Consider the following 15,521-nt stretch of genomic DNA (forward strand, 5'->3'; position numbering starts at 1 on the left):
ACAAAATCTTTGGACCAACCTCCTGACAAGAAGCAAGAAATTAAAACTGAAAAGCACCATCTTCTAGGATTCGAAGGCAATCGTGAAATTCTTGGGAAAAATCCCTCACGCTGCCTAACTATACTACTCACTCCATACTGGCCATACGATCCGCTCTTGGCCGTCCATCCGGAGGCGTTCTGATAGCAGTAGATAATGCTTTAATCTTCAGCTAAAAAATCATTTGGAAAGCAAACAACCTGCTAGCGATATTACTAAACACAAACATCCCTAAGTATCGCCAACTCATCTTAATTACGATCTACTGGAATCCTGCACACACCTCGACCGAAGATATGATCGACACAGTCGACAATTGTTTGGAATTCACAACTTACGAATATCAAGATGTCGAAATAATATTAGGAGGAGACTTCAGTTGTGACTGCAGAAAAAATTATTAGTTAAGAGGCTCCAAAAGAAATGCACTATCCAAGCTCAGAGGAATGATATGGAGGAACTTCCTAAGTGATTGGGACTTAGATATTATTACAGCTAATCAAAAGTCCCATTGGTCGACATGGTCAAGGGACTCAAAGTCCTCAACGATCGATTTTATATTTGCTTCACACAACCTGCTTCTAACATCATCCCCGTTAATAATCAACCAGATGACCTACGGAGACCATGCACAAATCCTGGGCGAGGTGAAACTCAACTGTCCTCTATTTGCAGTTGACTATTCTACAGCGTTGGTAGAAATGGATTGTTTGCAAATTTCTCTCAGATGGAGCCAAGGCGTATGCAAGCAATTTGTTAAATAAGTAGCGTTGAGTATTGCCACCGCAACATTACTAAGGGAACCCGACTGTTGAAATGGAGAAAATATATGCTGAACTTATCCATGCTGCGTTAATACACTTTAGCAAAAAAGTGCTTAACTCTACTCACGCACATTCATATGACCCACTCTGCAAAGCTCAGTAAGGCGAAAAATACAAGGCTCTGAGACAGCTGAAAAAAATCAAATTACCCAGTGAAATGTATCAAACACAGCGGAATCGGATCTTGGTTGCATATAAACAAAATTTAAAACACACAAGGATACTAAGATATAATGAAGCTAACTGCAAACTTATCAGAGCTACAACAGAACATGACACACAAACTATATAGCGAACAATTAAGAGCAATCAGAATCAAATACTGTCATCAACGCCTAATTCCATATCAGAATCTGTTTGGAACACCTACATTACAAACAAATATCAGCTTCCTTACAAATTCAACAATACTTCTCCCATTTTTCTATCATACCATGAGCTTCCTCGCCTGACTTGGTCAATTACAGATATCAAGTGGGCCATTTCTAAACTCCACTACTCTAAATCAGCTGGTCCAGATGGCTTCCCCCCTTGCTTGTACAAAGCAGACCCAGACCTATGGGCCATGATCTTAAAGACCAAATTTCAGGCCATTCTCATTCTGGGTATTATCCCTGCCTCCTGGTTATCCGCTAATATCATACCAATATATAAAAAAGGCGATCCCTCTCTCCCACAGAACTATCGCCCTATTGCCCTAATAGACACTGAGGCAAAACATTTTGCAATTCTCCTGCTCTGCGATTTGGAAAAATATATTGAAAATAATTCCTTATACTCCAAATATCAATCAGGGTTCCTGAAAGGGATGATGAGTACCACGTTAAACGCTATTATAATGGCTCTTACCATTGCAGGAGCAAAGAAAACATCTGCAAATCCAGTCTATATTGCTCTTATTGATATGTCATCAGCTTTTGACAGTGTAGTACGTAACCTATTATGGACCAAACTTATATATATGGGAATTCCGAAAGTTCTAATATATTGGTTCATAGCACTACATACCAACAACTCTTACAAAATCAAAATTACACCTGAGGGTCGAACTACAAAACCGATTAGTACTGGATTAGGTTTGAAACAAGGCTGCAACCTTGCTGCTACCTTTTTTGATCTGTATCTTGCAGACCTCAACAAACATTGGGACGAAAAAAACATGTTCTCTGTAAAAATTGGCTCCATCCAACTTCAATGGATCGCTTTTGCCGATGACATTATTATATTCGACCCCACTCTGGAAGGCCTACAACTCAAACTAGGATTATTTGAAGAGTTTGCTCCGGCACATAATCTAACCCCTAATCCTGCTAAAACAGCAGTTATGAATGGGAACAACCATCCCCTGCATTACAGATACGATTTATCTAGGCTATTACCTATCGGAGAAAAACTCTATCAAAATGTGGACGGACCTACTAAAAAACAAGATCAGACCGCTTCTATCACAACTAAAACTAATCCATGCGAAATACTGCAAATTTTCCTTAACTCCTGTTAACGAGTTCTTAACCCTAAAAATCGAAACTGTTATTCTATATTCGCTAGTTATTTGCTTTTGTGAAATGGGTCCGACCTTAGACCAATTACAAGGTACATCTTTGAAAAGCACTATGTGTTTTCCAATGTCTTTGCCCAATGCTGTGCTAAAACATGAGCTAGGTCTAATAGCATTATCCACCCGCTGGAAATGGAGGCACCTCACTAACTTCGCAAAAATAATCTACCCCCGCACTAATTCATTATTTGTCGACATGAGGAAAACCATAGAATCAATGTCCTCGGCATCTCTCGTTCAATACCAGGCCAAATTACAGGCCATTCTGAATGAGGCCCATATCACAGTGGATGATGTTCACATTAGACCAGATTATGCAAAAAAAAAGCTATTTGAACTGGATTGGTGCACAACTATTGAACAAATAGGGAAATACAAATTGCACAAGGAATATTATTTATTTCCCAAGAAGCGTATGCCTAGATACGATCACATAATCCTATTTCATTGTAATCATACGTGAAAAGCTTACTTATGGTTTAAACTAAACTTGTATTACACCAAAGAAAGGATTTCGAACTTGGCCGAGAACAATACCAAATCTGAGAGTAAGCATTGTAGAACCCATTGAAACACTTAAGCATCTGATTTTATATTGTCCACACTTTAAGCACACAAGAACCACACTACTTTTGGAATTTGTAAATGTTAACTATGCTGACTGTTTAATATTCTTATGGGCTAGAATGATGCAAGGCACTCACAAACCTCTTATTTATCCCTTAGTGAGGTTCGGCAAATTGACAGAAAAAGAACTAGCCACATATGCCAGTGCCTGAAAGTCTAACTAAATACACTATCATGTTAGTTTCAGGTAGTGCCAAATTGACACATCATAGCTGTGTCTATTTCATCTTGAGCATGGTTCTTGGGACCTATTGTAAAGCCTTACGCAATATGCCTAACAAATATAAGGAATTATGTGCCATGCTGTTATATCTTTCCGATTCCTTATGAAATTCTATATGTCGAAATAACCGTTATGAATTACAATGGGCCTCATTAGGACCCAGGCGGAGTGGGTTTCCGCCAGCGCTAATCGCGGCGGACCCGTCCGCCGTACTACGAGTTCCCTTAGCGCCATGGAGGTTTTCTCCGCCTGGTTTTACCAGGCGGAGAAAACCATGGCGCTACGGGACCTCGTTGTTAATTACGCCACCGTATTTTACGGTGGCGTAATTAACTCCTTCCCCACTCCCATTATACCCTATGGGGCAAGAATGGGAATGGGGAAGGGCAGAATGGGGATTGGGGATTTACCGCTCCGCCGAGGTCGGAATGGGGCGGTAAATCCGCCAACCCCCATGGCGCTATCGACGGCTTTCCGCCGTGCTTCGCGGTGCATTTAGCACCGCGAAATCCGCCTGGGTCCTAATGAGGCCCAATATCTTTTATGATAATAAGTGTTTTTAAGAAGCTTTTAATAACTTTGATCGTAATGATGTTTTTGTTTCTTTTGAGATGATATATAATCATTGTACTGTTATGAATATGTGATACTATGGGCCTCATTACACGGTAGGCGGTAAACCATGGCGCTATTAGCGCCATGGTTCATGCCAGTAAAATACCGGCACTGCCTTGGTGGAAAGGGGAATTACCGCCCTATTCCAAGGTTGGCAGGGCGGTAATTCCCCCTTCTACCATTGCCCTTCCCCATTCCCATTTTTGCCCCATAGGGCTCTATGGTAATGGGGAAGGCGCTAATTACGGTACCGCAAATTTCGGTACTGTAATTAGCTCCACTGGTCCCTTTGCGGGTTGGTTTTTAACGCCTGCAAAAAGCAGGCGTTAAATTCCCCAACCTGCAAAGGGACCTCGTAGTAAGGCAGTAAGGATTTACCGGTACCGGTAAAATACCGGTACCGGTAAACCCTTACCACCTACCGTGTAATGAGGCCCAATGTCATTTTTTGTAAAGGTTCTGTTATGTTGTAATAGAATCAAGAACAAATTAAAAAAAATAAAAAAACAGTGAATTCAGGTCGCCCTGGAGAGTGAACTGGATTCTGAACAGAAACAACCTATTATTTTTTATTTGCTGATTGTTACCTGAAAGCCTTGATGTTTGAGCAGTGTAAACAGGGTAACATCTGGTAGCAGTTGTACCTCAGAACTCACAAACCAGAAGTGTGTTTGCTTGAAGCCTCGAAAAATATTCTTTCCTTATGCCAAAAAGATGTTTATTGAAAACTATCTCTGAGTTTAGCAGTATGTTTTTATTCAATCTTTCAACTCTGTGAGCATCATCCAGGACAACTTCCTCAGTATTCAAGGAATCCAGAAATTCTCAAAATAGCTTCCGCATGCAGTTGAACATATCGTTTCCTTCCATTCCCTCTTTCAGATTCTTCATCCTGATAAATCTCTTCTAGAGTGATTTTCCAAATCTTCCCATATTAAGTCAAGTTCAGCTGCCTTGCCATTCAGTTCTCTCAATCTGTCTAACGTCTTCTCCTATTGTATCATTAAACTCTGGAGAGTGGTCTCATTAGTGTCTACCCATCATCCAACAGTCTCAGTTCAGCACAAACATCCACCATTGATTTGGTAATATCTTCTTTGAAAAAATCAAATTGAGTGGTTAATGTAGATGACAACATTTCTTGAAAATCATTAAGACTTTTTTGGAGATCTGATTTGGGTAATTGGCCCTGTGATGTGGTAGAGGGAGATTACATTATTTAGGATTGAAATTACACTCTGGGTACAGTAGACTAGCAGCTGTGCATATCTTTCAGGTGTGTATTTCTGGTGAACCTCTTTATTCAATGATTAAGTGACACAGCCCTTGATTGTTGAACTGGGAACTATGCACTTTTAAGATGACATGAGCTCTAGATGTAGAGGGACTCAAGGCCTGGGACACACAGAGCACCAGGGGGACTGCACCGGACCACTGACTTGTTGGCTGGAATGACTTAGCTTCCTAATCCTCTCCTGCACCTACTAAGAACCAACTGGGATCAAAGCATCTCACACACCGTCAGCTAAAGTATGCCTCCACTCCTCCAGAACTCCAAGTGGCTGGATGAGTCAGGCCAGCACCCCACCGGACATTTCGAGTCTTCCACACTAGAGGGCCGACAGTTTGCCAGCTGTGTACCATGAAGACTGACCTGGTGTCCGCTTTGCAGCGCACCTTTGCTATCACCGAATCTTCATGCTTTCAAAGAGGCATATTTTAGAAAAAATTATGGCGCAGGATTGGATCCCGATGTCTCATATGTGAGCGCTAACATGTGTTAGATCCAATCAGAACTGCTGCTGGCCATGATTCATTATTGTAAAGTATGCATTTAGCTAAGCAGCACCGCCGTGCTGTGCAATGGACTCTGATATCATAATGCGAAAATAGATATGGCGGTTACAAAAAGAGGACATAGTGGATATTGTTGGACTTGATATTAGCATCTAGTATTATATGATATTGTACACCAGGAAAAAATAATGCTTTTTCAGTTATAGCCCTTCTGAATATCGAAAACTGATTTCAAAAGCAAGACTGGCAAGATGTGATGGTGGGCAAACTGTGACTTACTGAGATTAGCCAGTGTAGATCTGCTGAATGATTTTAAACATTATATATGTGTCAGGTGTAGCTTTCTGTTCCTCACTTAAACCTTCACTACAAGTGGTTAGCATGTTTTGACCAATTCTGCATCTCGTCGGCACAAATCAAGACACAATTGTTTTGCTCGAAAGATTAAAAGAAATGGCTAACAATCCTTTCCTCTCTTTATTTATTTATTTTAACCTTTGTAGAGCGCACTAAGCCCTTAAGCATCAAGGCGCTGACTATGCATATTTTGCAAATGCATTTTAAATATAAAATATTGCTATGTAGAACAAATCTTCTTTTTGAAAGATTGGCCACAATATTGTTCTTACCTTTGATGGATGGATCAATATCTTCTCCAATTAACCTCTTCAAAAGTTGAACATTGTTTTCTTTTGCCGCCTTGAATAAAATACTTCCTTTTCTATAATAAAAAAAAGAGTGTTGATGCAAGGGTGGTGTACACCATGTTTACTCTCGGATAACATATTATATAACACTTTAGAAACCAGTCGATCTGTCAAAGCATCATTGCTGTGTGTTTGTTCACACTATCCATTCACCACATGGTGTAATGCATAACTGACTGTGCAAGCAATGTTTTGTGCATTATATTGGCCCAACCGCCCAGCGACCGACATTTGAATTGAACTGGAAGCATTTTAGCCGATTCATGAATTATAATAGCAAGTTCAAGAAAAATCCATCATTCAAAAAGAGAAACTCTCAAGAATCTTGCGAACAGTATAAAAGCCTCGAATTCACACAATGGCTATGACTCAGGACTTCTGAAATGTTATGTAAGTATGTATTTTAGCCTTATAGACCAAACGAGGGGTCTTTATCACTGAATAATGACTCAACCCCATGTGTTTTCCTGCTGTGAAGATGGTGGCTGTAAATTGGGGAAACGGCATTATCCCAAGCGATAATTGCGCCTCATTACAAGTTCGACTGCACAGGAAAAAAGTGGTAGTAATTGCGTTACGACACTTTTTTTGGTGGTAAAAGAAATACTGTGACTTTTACCCAACCAACGAATGAAAAATGTGGAGGTAAAGTGGAGGATTTACCTCCAACAACAAGGTGGAGGTAAATCTGACACATGGGCTTCATTACAAGTTTGCCGGTCTGGTAACAACTGTGCCGCTAAGCTCACTGGCACCCTTGTTTCCGGATCGAGTCTGCTCACTGTGGCCGTTGTGCACGACAGGTATGACCCTGCCGGGTGCTGTGGCCACGGTAGGCAGACTGTTCATGGAAGCACCCGTACCGTTGCTAATGGTGCCAGGGCTTCCGTGTCCCCACTCCCATAGAGTCCCATGGCACTCTATGGGAATGGGGACTTAACACTTTGCTGGCGCCTGACTTCACGGCCGCCGGACTTGTAATGAGCCGGTGCCACTGGAAAATCAGGCACCAGTAAAATATTACGGGTCCGAAGGTAACCAGCCTGTAGCACCGGCCCGGTTACCAACAGACCCGTAATGAGGCCCATTTCTCAAAAAATCGGTGGATTTACCACATAGTAAATTTACTGGTGGTAACTCTGCCAAAAATCCTCATGGAGTCATATGGGCTCCATAAATGGGGAATTACACTGCCCTACCCCCACTTGTAATCCTGAGGTAAAGCCATGGTCCAAGTGGTGGCAACAGTAATTGAGTTTGGTGGTAATTCAGAGATTTACAGCCAAATTACCACCAAACCCATGATGAGGCCACATTACACTAAAAGTGTTTTTATTTTGGGGATTAAGTAAGCACACATAGGTAACTGGGAATGTTAATTTAATAAAAATGGAAGTAGTAACAACAAACTAAACAGTACGATTGTGGTGATAAGGCAACAACGGTGCCGGTAGTGCTACCGGCACCGTTGTTACCATGCCTCCAATTACGAGTTCTGCTCGCGGATGCCGCTCTGCACGCCTGGTCAGACCAGGCATGCAGAGCGGCACCCGTGAGCAGAACAGGATGGTAGCAACGGTATCGTTATTAACGGTACCGCTGCTACCATCCTCCCCATTCCCATTGAGCCCTATGGGGGCTCAAATGGGAATGGGGATGTACCGGCTCCGGGTCCCGCACAAGCGGAATTACCAGGCCCGCCGAGGTCGGAATGGCCCAGTAATTGCCCTTTCATGGGACTCAGAGCCGGACCCGAGTTGGGCAGTAGCCATGCCGGTATGAATGGCATGGCTACCTCCAACCTCGTAATGAGGCCCAGTGTGTTGGTTCTGCTGCATGTGCTCTTTTCTGCCTTTACAGAAGTTAAAGACATTGGGCCTCATTATGACTCCATCGATAGCCGTGCCAGTAAAAACGTCACGGCTGCCGCCAGAGTAATTTTTTTCCGCGGCCCGGCAATGGGGACTTACCTGGGCATTACAGGCCCGGCCGTCCCAGTAATTCCCCCTTGCCGGGCACCGGGAAAAATTACTCCCAATTCCCTTTCGAGTCCCATTGGACTCAATGGGAATGGGGAGGACAGATGCACCGGCACTGTGTGCATTAAGGGAAGAAGGAAGTGTGAGCTGGCGACATCGAGGTAGGGAGTGGAATTGCCGAGGAGTAAAGGAGAGTTGAGGGACACGGAAGGGCAGCTGAGCAGGCCCTTTTTTCACACTACTGCTCTGATGAAGCGTTCTGTTCGCCCCTGTTGTGAGGAAAGAAGGATTACAAACAACTACTGGAGGATAGTGATGAGAATTTGCCCACAATTATGCATCCTGATTGGCTGAGCTGAAGAGAACTTTCCATTCAAGGTCTTAATTAGAATTTTAAACAAATACCAAACCAATACCCAACTAAGCCTTATTGCCTTGAGTTGAGGGCAATAAGAGATCTTATAAAGGCCGCCTGGCATTCCCCTCATGAGTGTGAAATTAATAAAACCAAAAGCAAAAAAACTTTGAAAAGCATCATATGTTTCAGCCTTTAGTGGCCGGCATACCATACACACAGAGGAAATATAACAACAATAGCTGCCACTAAAATGCAATATATTGATCCTTTTAAAAAACAACAAGGAAAAACATGTTTTATAAACTGATTCTACGAAACCATCCCCAAGATGGAACTAGTCAAACTGAAATCAGGGACGACCACAAAGACTCAAGCCCCAGAACAACATTGTTAATCGACTCACACAATGGAAGAAGGACGCAACACCAGAGATGTGAGGGATAATACCTCTTCTTTATTCAAACACCTCACTGGAACTAACGTTTCCGTCTTTAGCTCCTCCCATTCCTTTTCCTCGCTCCTGCTTCCCACCTGGAGTCCTGGTCTCTCACTTAAAGGTGCATAGACCTCTAACAAACATAACACATCTTTCAAATTACAAACGCGACCAAGCTAGACTCTCAATGACATCAAAATAAATCAAATTACATTTAAGTCTGTCTAAAAGCATCCAGAGAATTCTTGGAGGCAACACGCTGTCTCGGTTCTTCCACATCCTGCTGCCTGACCATCACCCTCACTGCCCTATTACTATTTTCCATGATATGCATTTGTGCCTCGTTATTTCTGTTCTTCGTGGAATATAGTATCTGAGAATAGGTGAATGCATACAATTCATTGCATTCTCTTAAAAACAACAAAATGAAGTGTGTTCAATTTGTTTTGTTTGAAAGCCTCACCCAACAGCTCTTCGTTCAGCCCCCTCAGGATGCTTCTTCATCAATGCCGAGCACACACTGAATGACATGGAAACCCAGGAATGATTGAAGAAATTGGTTGTCTCAATCACAGTGTTACAGGCATGCACAACCCATTCAATAGCATTCAGGGGAAAGGTGTCAGACAATCAGATTGCCTGGAACATCCGTGGAAATCCACAGTGACTGCTGTTAAAAAGTAGACTGGAGGCAATGTGATATTTAAAGACTTGTTTATTCAAGTCTAGTTCAGGCGACAGCAGGCACCACCTTACAAGGCAGGACCCAACTGAACACATCCAGAACTCCATAGAGAACTCTCAAATAATAACACTCTAAGAATGCACATGACTTAAGTGGAACACTAAATAGAAAACATGAACAGAACATTGTGAATGGTCAATTCCACACTCAGAACTATATTGCCTTGTTAATACTTGTTCAATGCATGTTTACCTAATAACACATATGTATGTAAACACATCACACCTTCCCCCTTTCAATAACACTGGTTTACTCTAGTACATAATCTCGCAACCAAAGAGGTTTACCTCTTCTTCTTTCTGTGCTGGTACTAATATTTGTATCCTGTTGAACACTCTTATTAATTTCTCCAGATTCATGCACTAACTCATTGTCATTATCATCTCCATCACTATTTTCTCCATCCTCTACTGCTTGACCATTGTTATTACATTTCACCAATTTGGACATGGACCAACATTCCCCACCTTCCATTATGACCACATTCCCTCTTACTACCGCTATTTTCTTAGGCCCAATAAATTTGCTCTCGATACATTTAGGGGACAACCTGGGATTTTTTACATATACAATTTCACTTTCTCTCCATACCAAACTCTTGGATTTCTTTTCTGTGTCAAACCTTTCCTTGTATGCATTTTGGGCCTCTTTGATAAGTGTCACAATTTTATTCCTATCGATATTCACACTCTTGGCCAAGTCAAGCCACCCTGGACAGAGTTTGGTACCCGGCTGCCTGCCCTTGAGAGACATAAATGGTGAGACTTTAGTAACAGTGTGGGGCGTCGTGCAGTAGTTCCAAACCATTTCCCTCAACACTTTCTGCCACTCTAAGCCTGCCGCCATAGCTAACTGCAAGCCTCCCTTTACAAATCTGTTTGCCCTCTCTACCAGCCCATTAGCCCTGGGTTGATAGAGTGCTGTTCTGTTATGCCTTATACCAAACCTTTTGAAAAACTCCACCATCTTGTCAGAACAAAATTGGACGCCATTATCTGAAATTAATTCCGTGGGAAAGCCTTCCCTGTAAAATGTTTCTTCAAAAAATGATATCATTTGGGCCGTGGTTGCTTCACTAATTGCCTTCCACTCTATCCACTTTGAGTGATAGTCTACTAACACTATTAAGTATGTGAGATTCCCTCCCAAATTCTGTAGTGGGCCCATCAGGTCCACAGCCACCTTTTTCCAGGGTTCACCCGGAACACTAACAGGTCTAATGGGTGCTTCCCTCACCACCTTACTTTTATCACTCCTCTCACACTCTCTGCAGTTTTTCACACACTTCTCTACTTCACTGTCAACTGCCGGCCACCAATAAAATTCTCTGATGTATCTTTTGGTTCCTCCCATCCCTAAATGGCCTTGGTGAGCTATACCCACTAGCTTGGATCTGACATTGCTGGGTGGAATCACTTTGGTACCCTTCCTGAGCTTTATGCCGTCTTCTGATAAATTTAGCTCATCTTTTATGCAGTAAAAGCATTCAAATTGTTTTTCTACCTTGTTTTTGTGGGGCCACCCTGTCCTGGTCCACACCTTGACTTGATTCAATATAGAATCTTCACTATCAGCAATCTCCCATTCATCTCTACTTATGGCATTGTATTCAACCTCAGCAATACTCATGCCCTGCTCTAACAACGCTTCCTCTGAATCCTTGCCCTCCACCGGTAACCTAGACAAACAGTCTGCTACTACATTGTCTCTACCAGCTATGTACACCATCTTGAAGTCATAGGCTAGGAGTTCAATCATCCATCTAGAAATTCTGGGTGATCCTTTTGCCCACTCCACACTACCTAGTAGTTGGACTAAAGGTTTGTGGTCAGTTTTTACCGTAAAGGTTTGACCCCATAAATAGAATTTGAAATGTGCTACAGCCCACGAGACCGCCAATGCCTCCCTCTCAATTACAGAGTAGTTTTCTTCCGCTCCTTTCAATGGCCTTGAGGCAAACGCAATTATATGTTCAGTCTTACCAGAGTCCACCTGAGACAACGCTGCACCTAGACCCATATTGCTTGCATCAACCGATAACACAGTTTTTCTTCCCGACACAAAACCTCCCAGGGAGGGTGCTTGTACTATGCACTCTTTTATTTTCCTAAAAGCTTCATGGCATTCACCCGACCACACAAACTTCACATTCTTTCTCAACAACTCTCTTAACGGAGTGGAGATGGTGGCAAAACCATTTACAAATTTGTGATAGTACTCCGCCAGCCCCATGAATGAACGTAACTGATCTTTGTCACGTGGCTGGGGAGCACTGCTGATGCTATCAATAAGAGACTTTTTTGGAGCAATACCATCGCCAGAAATTCTATGACCTAAATAGTCTACTTCTCTAACAGCAATCTTGCATTTTTTCCTTTGCACAGTCAAACCGGATTCTTTAAGTCTCACTAGGACAGCCCTCAAAATCTCATTATGTTCCTCTTCATTTTCAGCAAACACTAGTATGTCATCCTGAAATACTGTTACTTTCCTTAGCCCTCTAAGCACTTCCTCCATCACGCTTTGAAAAAAAGAAGCAGCAGAGGCTAAACCAAAAGGCATGCGATTGTATTTGAACACTCCCTCAGGAGTGATGAATGCTGTGAGATGCTGGCAACCTTTGGACAACGGAACCTGATGATATGCCGCTGACAAGTCAATGATGGAAAATACCTTCGGTTCCCCCAGGGTGGAGAGAGTCTCCGATATGTTAGGAAGAGGATGTCTCTCTACAACAATGTTCCGATTGAGGCTGCGTAAATCTACACATAGTCTCAGATTTCCATTTGCCTTGGCTACTAGTACCACCGGCGATAACCATTCTGTTGCTGTTATGGGCTCAATTACTCCTTTGTCCACCAAGTCATTCAATTCTACACGAAGCTTACTTCTCATCTTCAATGGCACTTGTCTAACCTTGTGTATCACCGGTTGCGCATTGTTCTTTAGTTTGATATTGTCATGATCTCTGCTTCCAAAAGGTCAGGGTTTTCCCAACTCCCTTGGAAGCAGATCCATAACCCAGGTTCCGAGTGCCAACCAGTCCCAATTGGGACCTTTTGGACCCAGTCCTGGCGCCAGTGGCACCAGGCTCATAAATATGCCCAGTCCCAGCGCTGGAAGCGCCGGGCTCATAATGCTTGGGTGGACTTACCTGCAGCAGACCATGCTGCTTACTTGCCTGCCAGTTGAGCCTCTGATCCTCTTCTGTTTGGAACTACTTTTCCTGTTGGGTGGGGCAGGAGCCACTCCCTAGATTCAGAACACTGGAACTCTTCTGGAAAGCAGGAACTCTTTTCTTACCTAGGCGTGGCTGTGGAAGGAGACACCTAAGCACTACAGGAGGCTATTTAAACCACACCCGATGGATGAATCTTGCTTTGCGTTATTCTGCATCCTCTGCAGCAGAACGCTCATCGTGTCTTCTGCATCTGATCCTGGGCCTAAGGAAAAAGGCTTACCATCCTGAATCCAGTCTTCAGCAACACCTATAAAGACAAGAAAGAACAGGTTAGCATTACGGTCTTCAGTGACAGCTCTTCACTTACCTGGTCCATCGGCTGTCACCAACGCCTAGCGCTGCATTCCGGCATCTGAAAGACAAAGGCTTACCTACTCTTCGTGCGCTCCGGAGGTCTTCACACTGCATTCCGGCATCTGAAAGACAAAAGCTTACCAACTCTTTGCACGCTCCGGAGGCCTTCGGCGCTGCATCCCGCATCTGAAAGACAAAACAAGGTGCGTTTAAAGACATTGGGGAACTTTAATACTCACGTGCCATTACTCCTTTCCACATCTAACCCAGTGGGTATTCCGGCACCCTGCAGCCGCTCCGAACTTGTACCTGCAAAATAAAAAGACAGTTAGAGCGCATCGTGAAGCAGGCAACAAGCGCTTACTTACGTGCTTCCAGGCGCTTCTATTCATCACACGGGCTCCATCTTCAACTCACTTCAGCCCGTCATCCGCCATCGCCGGAACCCTGCAAAACAAGAAACATCATTACTAAAGACTTTAAAGACATTAGAATTACTCGAAACTTACCGTTCGTGCAGTAAACGACGGAGAGCAGTCCTCTGAAGTCAAGAGGCCTCCTCCCCTTATCCAGTGAAGAAACTGGTTACAGCACCCTGCCCCGAGGCAGATGGAGAGCACGGCGTTCACTTACCTAAGGTGAGAGCGTTAACCTTTGGGGTTCTACAGGAGAAGAGAAAGGGAAGAAGAGAGAGACATTCAATAACCCAGTTCCTTAATCCCATATTTTCTATCTGCAGACATCTTACCCTTCGAGTCAGACATACAGTGCACAGAGGTCCAGCCCAAAGAGCCAGCCGTGTGTTACACATCACCTTTGAAGATACGGTATACGCCCAGTCAAGACCGGCGCCTCTACGGGAATCAGGTGAGCGTTACAGAACGCAAAGCCTACCACATAACTCCCATCCAGGCGCTATGGAAACCTCGGATACCGACCAGCTAGCCCAGTCACTTGGGGAACTAAGGGCAGAAGTGCATGCAGCCCGTCAGGAAACGAACGCTCTAAGAAGGGAACTGATTATTTCCAAGGAGCGAACAGATGATCTCGCTAGACAATTGCTACAGTCACAAGCCGGACAGACCCCGTTACCCGCATCTGGGGGAAATCTTCCTTCTACATCCTCTATGAATCCAGTGCAGATCAACCTACCTGGGAATGTACCTCTGGCTCCGCCCGAACGATTTTCTGGTGACCCAAAGAGGTTTGCAGTATTTATCAATCAGTGCCGGTTGCATTTCTTATGCCGGCCAGCAGCCTTTCCAACTGATCAAGCTAAAGTAGCTTTCGTGCTTTCGTACCTTAGTGGCAATGCGGCAGGCTGGTCGATCCCTCTAGTAAATCAAGATGATCCGGTCCTCCATGATTTTCAAGCTTTTCAGTTCAGTATGGAAAAACTGTTCGCAAGACATTCACAGGGGCAGGCCTTGGACAATGAGCTTCTTTCGTTGCGACAAGGTAATCAAGACCTTTTGTCTTATATTGCGTCTTTCAACAGACTGATAGTGGAAACTCAATGGCCTGAGGACAAAAGGATTACGCTGTTTTATAGAGGTCTACGTGGAGAGCTCAAAGATGTGTTAGCCCAAGTAGTGAATCCCCCACAAGATTGTTCGGACTATATAGACTTAGTCGTTCAAATAGATCACAGACTGCAGAACAGGAAGGCCGATCGTTCCAAGTTTGATGCTCGAGTATTTTCCAAACCGCCAACTCCTTCCAAAGGAGTAGACTCCGGGGAACCCATGCAAATAGGGGGTCTGAAAGGTCCTCTAACACAAAAGGAGCGGGAAAGGAGAAAACAGTTGCAATTATGCCTCTATTGCGGAAACTCAGGGCACTTTCTTTGAGACTGTCCGGTGAAACCTGCCAAGAAGGCAGTAGGAGCTGCAGTTACCAAAGTTACAAACTCTGAGCAGGGAAACGACCTCGCCCGACAAGAATAGAGGTCCTCTTGCCGAGCGTGAAAACCAGTTCCGTGACCTCGCATTTCGTGATACCTATGGTCCTCATTAGCCCTGATAATCCGGATCGATTACATGCAATTGAAGCTTACGTCGACAGCGGTGCCATCGGCA

General features: G+C 43.6%; 1 protein-coding gene across 1 annotated transcript in view; it reads right to left on the reverse strand.

The window, feature by feature from the left end:
• The window catches only part of LOC138491789 (transient receptor potential cation channel subfamily V member 6-like), a 599,702-nt gene that overhangs the window by 512,278 nt on the left and 71,903 nt on the right, over positions 1-15,521 (reverse strand). The window contains exon 2 of the mRNA XM_069618497.1: positions 6,313-6,404. Coding sequence (XP_069474598.1) covers positions 6,313-6,404 — 92 coding nt within the window. The remainder of the gene's footprint in view (positions 1-6,312; positions 6,405-15,521) is intronic.

Source organism: Ambystoma mexicanum, chromosome 10 (genome assembly GCF_040938575.1).
Source record: "Ambystoma mexicanum isolate Mex_15411 chromosome 10, UKY_AmexF1_1, whole genome shotgun sequence".
NCBI classification, from domain to species: Eukaryota; Metazoa; Chordata; class Amphibia; order Caudata; family Ambystomatidae; genus Ambystoma; species Ambystoma mexicanum.